Raw genomic sequence first — 12,428 nt, forward strand, 5'->3', positions numbered from 1 at the left:
ATGCTGCCGACAATATCTCCGTTCGAGAAAAAGTCTCTGTGCTACTTCCAATCCCAGCGGCTCACTTTAGGATAGGCGCTCCAGGTTCTTATGTCACGTGTGATCTTTGACTGAAGCCTTCCAGCCAAATCTTCACGAAACGTGACAGCTCAACATAACCAAAGGAAATTTCTCATCGGAAGGAGAGACAGAGAGGGGGGGAAGAAATAGAAAGAGAGGAAGATAGGGAAAGAGGGAGGGAGGGAGAGAGAGAGAGAGGAAGATAGGGAAAGAGAGAGAGGAAGATAGGGAAAAGAGAGAGGAAGATAGGGAAAGAGAGAGAGGAAGATAGGGAAAGAGAGAGAGATAGGAAGATAGGGAAAGACAGAGAGAGAGGAAGATAGGGAGAGAGAGAGAGAGGAAGATGGGGAGAGAGAGAGGAAGATAGGGAGAGAGAGAGGAGATAAATAGAAAGAGAGAGAAAGACAAAGAAACACAGAGAGGAAGATAGGGAGAGAGAGAGAGAGAGAAAGGAAGATAGAGAGAGAGAGAGAGAGAGAGGAAGATAGTAAGGGATAGAGGAAGATAGGGAGAGAGAGAGAGTGAGGGAAAGAAATAGAAAAAGAGAGAAAAACAAAGAAACAGAGAGGAAGAAAGGGAAAGAAAGAGAGATGGAGGAAGATAGGGAAAGAGAAAGAGGAAGATAGGGCAAGGGAGAGAGAGACACACACACACACAGAGAGAGAAAAATAGAAAGAAATAGAAAGACAAAGAAACAGAGAGAAAGGGAAGGAGACAAATAAAGAGAGAGAGACAGAATTAGGGGGGAAAGAGAGAGAGAGAGAGAGAGAGAAAGAGGGAAAGAAAGAGTCACCAAGAGAGATAAATACAGAGGGGGAGAGAGATGCTGCGACGATACCAAAAGACGACACCTCCACCTTATTAACTCTTCTAAAACAAGTTCCAAGGCTCCTCAATGCGATAATCGTGGAGGAGAAGGCGTCGGTTCCAACCTGCAAATTATCGAACGAGGAATCTGGAGAAAGTTCCACGTTTGTTTTCCAGCATCCTCTCGTGCGGCTGGAGCAACGCGGAAGATGTCATCTCTCAGAGTTACCTCTTCATCTCATCACTGGACCCAGCTATTACTTGCCGGAAAAGGCATCGCCACCATTCTTTCATGGTGCTCTCAAAGTCATACAACTAGGATGACTATAACTGGAATGTGACAAAGCAGAAACTTTACCCGTTTCCAATGTACTTTTCGATAACTATATACGGGGTGATTCAACAAGCAGTGCACAAACGTAAGGAGCGCACGGAGAGGTCGAAATGTAACGAAGTGATTCCGGGTTCAATATAGTAGCCTGCGAGTTAGTTTTGAAGTCCATGCACAGAAAGACTAATCGGGACTGGACCTACAGTTTAAAGTGGAAACTTACACCTGGGACGAGAATCGAATCGCCCCCAACGCGCTAGATGCACACTACTGTTAATATTCTTCATTTCTATGTCCGTTGTAACAACGAAGCCAATATGTACAAATGTATATCCACGGGGTATATAAGCTTTTCACAAGCCTCATATTATGCCCTATATATGCGCTCTTTAAGTGTGTGCATTACCTTTTGAATCACCCCGTATATGATTTCTTATGGGAACATAAGGGAATTGTCAGCAATCGAAATCGGTTCAACCATTTTCTAAGAGGATTTACTCTCCGGTAATCCACCACCACGGAGCAAGCCCAGGTACCTGGCGAACCATTGGAGAGAACAACTGTTTCGCTACTCCTTCACCAAAATAGGTAAATAGCTAAGCTAGACAATTTAGCAAATTCACTCCCTTGGTACGTCCAAATAGGCTTCACGGTACTCGTAAAGAAACAACCTTCCAAGTTTCTACACAACGATTCTCCTCTACGAGGGTCGGTCAAAAAGTTAAACTTTTATATGAAGTAATAAACATGTCTTAATAACAAAAAATTACAAAGTTCGATAGTGGAGAGTACTTACCAATTCTTGCTTCCTCCGGATCCCATGACTGCAGAAGTTCCCTCAACTGCAAAATTAGAAAGAAAAATTAGAAATTAGACGTAATAATGAAACTGCTTTTTATTTACATATACATATGCAGGGGTAGCTTGATCGATCACGTGTTTAATATATACAACATAGGCTAAAAGTAGGAATCGAAATATAGTGATTTAACAACTTGCATTTGATTTCAATTACGAAACTTGCCTTTGCACGTTATTTTGTTTAATGTGTGATACTAATTGTGTAAAACTATTGCTCAAAACATTAATTCAGAACATCTATAATGCTGAAGCGTGACCTCGGATTGCACATAAGACAGCTTGCATATTTATTTGAATATAAGCAATTTCAACCCCCTTAAAGTGAAAAGCTCTAAAGATTTTTAGTAATTACGAACCATAAATGAACTGTCGCATCAAGATATAAGCATTTCTGTGTTCCATTTCAAGTTTTCACTTTGTGCTCTTTTTTGATATGTGGATAATGCAACACTTCTTTCGGGGGTTAGATTCACTGGATTCCACGATTCGTCATCAGATCGCATGCATTTTGAGTAAACAAGCTTACTATACGCCCCAACCTTATATAATTCTAATAACCTTGGTTAAAACGGACTAAACCAGTGATACCGCCCACTTGGTAGTTTCAGCCCATAGTCATCCATTTAATTATCATACATCACTGTGTATTGGTAAGATAGACTGAACTACATTTTAATATGTAGATGATGACAGTGTTCACTTAAGTTTCAATTTCACTACGTCAAGTGAAACTTCACGATCCATATCTGAGGGCCCACTACCTCAGACAAATTAGGTTATAGGTGTATTACCGGGCTTCGACCTTGGCATATACCGCTCACTTTGCCTGTTCGAGCGTTATTCGCTCGAGCGAAGATGCTCTCAGTTCCGTACGCTATCTAGCGTCGTCCATGGGAACTATTTGGCGTTCGAACGAAATCCTCTCACTACAGTACCCTACTCTAATGCACACTAATGTTAATATTCTCCTATTCTCTGTCCGTTGTAAGACCGAAGTGAATGTAAACAAATGCAGTGGAACCTTGATAGTTAGAACTTGAGGGGGGGGGGGAAAGAAAAATCGAGGTAACAAGGATCTCGACAAACTAAGGTTCGAGTTATTGAGGGCCAAAATCGCCGACATCGAGTTATAGAGGTCTAAAGTTTATGTATCAACACTTCTACAACGCACGCTAAGCACATTAACAATGATGGTACATACACGACATGGTGGGGGAGTTCAAGTCCCGACACGATTGTTGATCACCTGACATTATACGTACGCACCCTACACTTCGACTTATTGAGGTCCGTGCGACTAAACCTTCGACTTATGGAGGTGATTAGAATTTAACTTCGACTCACAGAGGTTTCTCATACTCTACCTTTGAGTTATTGAGCTTGAACGACATCTCATAAACTGTACAAAAATTCGTCTTATCAAGATTTAATTCGAGTTGTTGAGGTAAAATTATGAGTGTTATGGACAATTAAAAGGGATTACAAAAAATTGGACTTATCAAGGAATTCGAGATGTTGAGGTTCGGTTATGAAAGTTCCACGGTACACATAGTTTCAGAGTAATGCTATTGGCTGTTCCAATAGCAGCTGTGCAGGGAATCTTGCGCGTAGGAATATAGTGCATTTGATAAACCCATGCCGTTAAACGTTGCTACTATACTGAAGTAGTGTGACCTTTTGCAACATGCTCCTTAAGGGAAATATATGAAATGTAAGGATCTGGTACGATCGTGTAATCGATTGTCGTCTGTTTTTGATCACTTGACATTCTCTGCTCGGGGAGAGAAGGCACAGAGTGCACACATACTAGGTTGGTCAGTCTATTGGTATTAGTTTGTAAAGCCCCTATCACACGGAACTGGATTTCTAGTAGGAGTGCCATAGTTGGCGCTGAACTAACTTTCTAGGTAGCAATCCTGGCTGACTGCTTGACTGGTTTGGAGGAATAGGACATGTTCTAATTGCTACTTGCTTTTCTCGACTGGATTCTGTGGAACAGCCAATCAGAGCGAAGTTTCGCCATGTGAAGATAATCTGTGAGTGTGCGAAGGAGCGCTTTTGTCTGTGGTTTCCGAGTGTTACTCCAGCAATGTGTAACGTATACAGCGTGAAAGGCGCGTTGAGTTACACCATATATGCCGAGTGCACGGTGTTTACATTTGAAACCAGTAAAAAAATGCTTCCATGCGTGTACAGTAAACGTTGTAAAGTATGTATTTAAGCAGCGCCATTGTTTTGTATCTAATAACGTTTTATACGAAACGTTATTCCTCACGGTTGAATAGTTATCGGCTTTTAAAAATGTGAAGTGATACATTGTTTACATCTCACCCGGCCGCCATTACAACTTCCCTCGTATGGGAACAAAAGTCTATCGACAAGTACGCTGATAAGTATCGTGTGAGGCGAAAACTAGCAAATTGGTAGCCAGTCCAGCGCCAACTAGGGCATACCTACTGGAAATCCAGTTCCGTGTGATGCGGGGTTTAGAGACAAGTAATAGTTGCAATGTTACTTGGTTGTCCTTTGTTAAATATTGAAGATGCTTTGTAGTTGCATTGTACTGAATATTAATGAGAATATATTCAAGAATAATTTGAACAGTTATGAAATAAATAAGCTTATTGCCAGTAGTTCAAAACATGTTCTAATCATTGAAACAACAAGACCTGTGATCGAATATATTAATGGGCCTTGTGCTATATTCTGTTGTTACTAGTTACTATTTATAGCGATCTTACACTATAAAAGTGTTACAACTTATATTATCAGTTATTTGTACATCTACGCTAAATGTATTCATGGGCAAAGCAACATCAGAAAAAGACACATGGTAAAGGAACTATTTCTTGGAAGCCACGTGATTTTGTTTACGTCAACTTCGTCCTTCCACGTGGAGAATACGAGAGAGCAGTGTTTTAGCAAATGTTTCTAGGTTTTTGAGAAGATCGAAGAGGCCCATCTCATCTCATCTTTTACACTGGTTCCAAGGAAGTATTTGGACTATTCATAACGTTTTTTTTTTAAAGTGTTGTGCATATCCGTTTTGCAAATTGCATTTCTAACCTTTCTCAAGGGGCTCATTACACCCACCCCCCTTTACACTTTAACTGTACTTAGAACCAGACTTGTTAAAGGTCCAGGAATTTTAAATAAATTCAATTCCGGTCCAGGAGAGAAAATCAGCAAGCGTAGATGGGTTCTGGACCGTAAGGAACCTTTTTATCGGTAAAGTATTTTTATTCGGTCCAGGAACTTTTTTGCGGATGAATTTAAATACGGTCCAGGAACCTTTTTTCTGAATGAATTTCAATCCGGTCCAGGAACGTTATTTCAGGAAGAATTAAAATACGGTCCACGAACCTTTTTTAATGAAACAATACGGAACTTGGACCGAATTTAAATTGTGCGACAAAATAAGGTTCCGGTCCTGCAGTGAAACCCAATAAAACCCATTAGAATTTATAGATTCCTGTACCCTTAACAACCCTGCATAGAAAGGTGGAAAATGACCAGACGTGCCGAAGTAGCGAAAATTTCAATCAACCTTTGCAAACTAACAACATTAATTTAATAGGAATCTCGCTTTAATTAATGCTTTTGGTCTGCAGTGACGCCATTTTTCTCCATCAGGTATTGCGTCATTGTCAAAGAATTCCTTGAGTCCCTTTCAAGCATTGTTACATGATCACTTTTCATCGGTAACCTTTTTTTGGCAAGGCAGCGAACATTGTATACAGGAATGCGCATATGGTAGCCCACCTCCACTTTCAATTTCCCATAATCCATTACTGCTTGATCATGGCGGCTGCTGACGACATACAAAAGGAAGAGTTTGCTGACTTGCAAATTCCAGATGGAGAACCGTGGGTCCAAGCAACAGCGTACACGAAAGTCCACTTGGTTTTTGGGGACATGCCATTCATTGTATGTATGGATGCAATCAATACGGAAGGGATTTATAAAGTATATACGTACATATCTTCATACAAAGCTAAAATCATTGCTATTTTGTATTATCTTTGGGAATCGTGGTATGTATGCTACAAAAAATGATACAGTAAAACCTCGTTAATCCGGACTCCGATAACCCGGACTTCTCTCAATCCGGTCAGGCAAAAAAAAACAAAAAAAAAACAGAATGCAAGGTTTTAAATGTGGCTGAAATTCTACTTCCCGCAGACTTTGTACTGTACTGTATAGTGTATTTAGGCCTATGCCCTTTAAATACACCATGATAAACGTGTTTTGTTGCTGTAAATGGAGTTTTAATGCACTTTCTACTGTTCTTTTAGGTTATTTCAGTTAATCCGGACTTTCTTTAAACCGTCCAGATTAACGAGGTTTTACTGTATGTTGATTTTCCATATTTTTACATTTAGCACATACGTTAGTTATTTTTTACACATAATTTTCACATTTTTAACATTTCCAACAAAATTCCAAAGCAGGAATTTTCCAAATTCCCTTTTGTTTTAAATATTTTCCTTTCAGCTTAAATTAGGAGATATGGGAAACAAGTCATTTAGGAATTCCCGTTTAGTCTAAAATGGCGATTGGGCCATAAATCACATTGTCGTGCACTGATAGAGAAGACACCCACATATCAACCTCCCTTCCACCAGGGTTGATAACAATCATGATTCTTATTTAAAAAAATCATTTTTGATATTTTTTTATTTAAATCATTTTTTTTTAAAAAAAACATGCTTAAAATTACTTGCCTGGTTTTTGGTACCATACATATAGATATGTGACTTTTTTAAATAGAAAGGCTTTTCTGGTAAACGGCCCTGTAACATATTTGAGCAGCTTGAATAAGGAAATTAGAGAAAATATATATGTACATACACATTTTTCTGATACTGTATACATACATTTCCCGTGGAAATGTTGCTGTCTGTTACTGAAACTCTCAGTAAATTATTTTCCAGTGAAAATAAAACGCTGTACTAAATAATTATAACTTAAAGTATGTATTATAGTCCTTCTAACTGAATTCTGAAAAAAAAATTAATGATAGTTTGCTGAATATCAGCTGCCATGATTATTTACAGTTTAACGATAATGACACTACTTACTGTTTAACATGATTAGGATTTTGCATATTAATCTACACAAAATGTTTGCTATTCTTGCCCATAATAATTATTGAATTCTTAATCAAGATAAATTTAAGGGTGCTTGCAGTTCACATATTACATTTCCTTTCATATGAGCTTCACCCCAGCAGTACATATATTTTGTTTCCTTTCTTAGAGCCTAACAAACACGTCTGTTAGTGACACGTGACAGCATCAGTGTTACCAGTGTCCCTCGTAATATTGTGAAAACATCGATTTTTGGAACAGCCCATTGTGGCATTGTTCGAACGACCCCTGGATTGTTCCAACAGGTACGCCAGAACTTTGTGCGACGATGTCATACCTGCAGCGAAGCTGGGGGACGCCACTTTGAACAACTGTTGTGAATGTAGCAGCTTGTGAAACTTGTGCAGGTAATAAAAGTATTACATCTTCATATACCGATTTTCGCTTATAACTTTCGACTAAGTCGTTTCCGGACCAGGGATCCTTATCTCAAATTGATACATGTGCCCTTCTCCATCATCCCTGAAAGTTTGTATCATCGGCCCGGAAACACCCTGTATGTTTGTGATTGTGCCTTAATCGTATCATCATTCGTCCCGATCTTCGCAATTAGCCAAACGTGGAGGAAAAGCGAAGTAAAACAAACCACATGAATCAACATTCGTCAACAGTATAAAATACTGTTAAAATAACAGTACATCTAGAACATAGGGTTAAAACCTTGTAATATGTGAAGATGGGCAAGACGCCCGAAAGAAGTCACCGATAAGAGAGAGAGAGAGAGAGAGAGAGAGAGAGAGAGAGAGAGAGAGAGAGAGAGAGAGTTGGGGGAGATACGATGGAAAGTGGGCGTCGGGAAGAAAGTTGGATGCTGCAGACGGCTTGGCGGCAGGGGGACAATGGCCTCTTAACAGCCGAAGAGCTTCGAAATGTCACAGGCACCGACACTCCCATGCCTATTGGCCTAGATAGGGGTTATTCCCCTTTGCCAGCAACAAAATATCAACCTAAGCCGAAGTTACACAAGACGACCTTGAAAAATTAGATTTTTGCCATCGGATGAGAATTAAGGAAGATTTTCGCAAGCATATGAATGCCTAGCTGTCATTTTACACATATGTGCCTACGATTACGATTAGTGTCACATTAAAATGAGAGGTGTAAAGTGTGACATTTTGAGAAGTCCATGTAGTACATCCTGGTAACTGCTTTTTTGCAGGACAACGAGGCTCTGGCGTCCGGACCTACGACCAGTATAATCCTTCGTAGGGCTGCGTGTGTTCTGCGTTTTAGAATTAGAATTTCTTTATTCATGGGCGAAGTTCAGCCTGTGGCTGAGTACCCCTATACAGCCCCTATACCTTATAATTAGATTTTACGATAAGGGGCTGGTTCCCGTGTAATGTAACGGGTGCAAAATAACCCATGCGCTGACGCACCCACAACTTTAATCTCAATTGTACAGGGTGAGTCAAAAGTTCCTGACCATCCCTTATAAAATGAAAGGGAGTGTAATTTCAGCAATTGGTCATAATTATGGCTCGGAAGTTGAAGACCTATAAATTGTCAAAAAAAAACAACTATAAAAAGACCTAAAAATATAAAAAAAAGGACCTAAAAACGGAAAAAAGGGCCTATAAATGTGATCCAAATTAATTAATAACTTCAGTTTTAATTACATATTTAATGAATAAAAAAATAAAGAATTCTGGTGGTATGGAACACACAGTGCGAAAAAACTATATGAATGAAATGCATCTTCTTTCAGACATTATATATTTTTTTAGATTAACAATAATTTGAAAAATCATATTTGAAGAATCATATGTATTTGGGTTACACACTAGGGTTACAGAAATAGGACTTCGGATCTTATTTCAGTCGTCCAAAAAGGTTTTTCAGGGATGGTTCAAATATATTTATTTATTTATTTCTTTACTACAGAAAGGATGTTTAAGAGGTGATGAACTGATGATGATTCGAATTTAGAATGGGCAGTAACAACGTAGTCGAAAGAAGGTGAAGTTGCAAAAGAAAGCCGTTAAGACCTGAAAAAGGCTAAAAAAGGACCAATAAGCCAAAAAAACGCCGAAAAAGGCAAAAAAGAACAAATAAAATCCACCTTTTTCTGGCCTACAATGATCCAAAATGAACATACATTATGTTGGGCCTCGACTTCGGACACTAGGGAAAAAAAGGATTTCTCCTCAACTTTCGAGCCCTAGTCATAATTCTAATATGTTAGGCCTAGGGGGAAACTTTTTGGTGCATGTCATGACAACGTCCGCCATCTTGGATCCATCTTCATTTCTTTGAATGGGAAGGGGAGTATGTGGGGTATGGTTTTGGGCTAGAATTTCACCAGGAATTCAGTGGTAAGTCAGATTTATGAAAACGTTAATGATAATAAAGTTATGGACATATGAAAGTGATAATTACGTATCATTTGCAGGTGATGAACCTGGCGTACGCAGGATTTTTTTTTTCGGGAGGAGCTGGAATTGTATAAGCGGATGCTTTCAGTTGCATCAACTAGGGGCCGTGAGAACATAGCCCACCTAATACTTTGTTGGGTTATTACTATTATATATGTTATTGTTATATATTTGCGGATTGAAATCAGTAAATAACATATTTGAAATAGCGAGTATGGTGTGTATTGTAATATCATGATACATTGGAAGGAAAATTTTAAGATTTTTTTAACTTATAAGAACCCAATGCTTTTCAAAATTTGGCATTCTAGTGGGCGGCATACACAATAAGCAATTTCGTATGTTTGGCAACTGGGGTCATTTTATTGGACTTGAATTCACCATTCTGTTTTTTCCCGAGATTTCTGTGTTTTTATTTGAAAATGCCAATTATTCAACATTTCGGAGGGGGCTGTAGGCCCTTCAGCCCCCCTCTGCGTACGCCAGTGCTTGTATACACTCGAGGGTGGGAGACTCGAAGGAGTACAAGCGAGCGAAAGTGGTCCCATGCAATACTCTACTGCACACCAATTCTTGTCCTTATTTTAAATCAAGGTAGAAAAAATAAATCTTGATTTCAATTTAAAAAAAATAATTTTTGATGATTCTCTTTTATTTAAATCGTTTTTTAAATTTATTTAGAACTACGTCTAAAATTGCTTGTATGGTTTTTGGCACCATGCACATAGATATATGTTTTTTTTTGTAGAAAGGCTTTTTATAGTAAACAGCCCTGTAAAATATTTGAACAGTTCGATTAAAGCAAATAAAAAATATATGTAAATATAGTACATTTTGTCTGTTTTTTATACTAGGTATTTATGAACCTACCATGGAAATGTTTTTTGAGTGTGTTAATGAAACTATAATAATTTCAGTAACTTTTCTTTTAGCGAAAATAAAACATTCTGGATGTACTATATAATTGTAAATTAAAATATTTTTTACAGTGTTTCTAGCTAAAGTTTGCCAATATTCTTAATGATAGATTGGAAAATATCAGCTGTCATGTTTATTTACAGTTGAATGACAATGGCACTATTTAACATGATTAGTATTTTGTATATTATTATACACAAAATGCTTGCTATTTTTGCCCATAAAAATTATTGAATTTTAAATATAGAGAAATTTAAGTGTTTTTACACTTTACATAAATATTCCGGAGGTAAAATAGTCCCCCATTCGGATCTCCGGGTGGGGACTACTTTGGGAGGTCCCTGGACCAAGGATAAGATCTACATTAGGAATAAGGATATTAAATTAGGCACCTGGAATGTTCTGAGCCTTTACCGGCCTGGGGCATTTCAGTGTACAGTTAATATAGACCTAAAGGAAATCAGCAGGGATGGAAAAGAGTATATAGATCTTGCTCAAGATAGGGACAGATGGAAGGCCTGTGTTGCTGCAGCCATGAACCTTCGGGTTTAAGAAGGTTAGAGAGTTAGTTAGTTTACAATTTACATTATTACATTTATAATTTCATATGAGCTTCACATCATCAGTACATATATATTCTTTTCTTTCCATTTAAAGTGATTAAAATCGCAATTTAAATCACATGTTTCAAATCAATCTACCTTGTTATAAATTCTGAGAATTCCTTGTCTGGGTTATTTTTAGGAACGAAGGACGGTAGATTAACACTATTAGCCAGGCGCGTCACCTGATAATGTTCGCATGAGCACGTGAACACTCATGTATCTTGAATTACGTACATACTAAATGCACACAGACACACATATATATTTTTATTCGAAAAAATACTGTTTGATGTACGAGTATATATACACAAAATTTACTCTGACACGACTTCTTTCACGTCTGATAACTTTTCTAGATAGTTGGTAACACTGATTCCCACGGTGTTCCACGGAGGGCGTTGAACACAATTGCTGTGCGTGTTGCATAGAGCGGACAGCTAAGGGGCTGTTGGCCACTATACCCCAAAGATGTTCACTTCGCTGTGCGAACACTGATGCAAGCGACAATACTTCTTACATTCGACACCAGAGTGCAGCATATACAAGGCATGTCTAGGGGGATTCGAAAAGTTCTGTGCTACATACGTAGTTGCAAACTTTAGCGATAATTCGCTCAACCTGGCGGATTTTAAGGGGGCGAGAGACAATTTGCCCTCGGTCCTTCTTGTATTACTTCAAATATAGAGTGATTTTGGGGGGAAATTGTTGAAAATAAATTGAACTGTTATTCTCACTTTCTCAATTGAAGATGAAGTTACAAGGGAGAGGAGTAAATCTGCATTCAGTACAAAAACATTATTGTGAACACTCGTATGCGAACCGTACGCGACGCCACTGCTATTAGCAAAGCATTTTATACACTTAAAACCACTTTCTTGCACAAAAAGGCCCCGAGCTTTGATAAATAAAAACGGAGAAGGAAGTGGAATTCAACCCTTTCTTCTCTCGTGAGTTCTCATTGCTTCTCGACAATGCATCGGTTTTCTTTGAAGACGGACCAACCGCTGTGACACACTGTGACACAATCTGAAGACTCCTTTCTGAAAGAGGCGAGAGAATGGATTCAACGGTCCGAGACAAATTGGGCCGTTTTGCGAGGAGGCAGTATGGGCAGAAGAATGGGCAGATTGTTCTCGTGGCGAGCGTTCACAATTTCAACTGTCGAGACACCGGCTAATTTGTCCGTTATACATGCTCACAACCGTTGACGATGAGCGCTGAACTACGGAAAGATATAACCTTCTCACAGACATGTGCGTAACTTGGTGGGGGCGAGGGGAAGCACTTGCCCTCCCAAAATTTTCAGGTTTGCTAAAATTTA

At 38.7% G+C, this 12,428-nt stretch overlaps 1 protein-coding gene across 1 annotated transcript in view; it reads right to left on the minus strand.

The window, feature by feature from the left end:
• LOC145997440 (uncharacterized) overlaps positions 1-12,428 on the minus strand; it is a 697,926-nt gene that overhangs the window by 538,903 nt on the left and 146,595 nt on the right. The window contains exon 4 of the mRNA XM_083134479.1: positions 1,995-2,040. Within this exon, the coding sequence (XP_082990605.1) occupies positions 1,995-2,040 (46 nt within the window). The remainder of the gene's footprint in view (positions 1-1,994; positions 2,041-12,428) is intronic.

This window comes from Lepisma saccharinum, chromosome 13 (genome assembly GCF_977018435.1).
Source record: "Lepisma saccharinum chromosome 13, izLepSacc3.1, whole genome shotgun sequence".
Taxonomy (NCBI): domain Eukaryota; kingdom Metazoa; phylum Arthropoda; class Insecta; order Zygentoma; family Lepismatidae; genus Lepisma; species Lepisma saccharinum.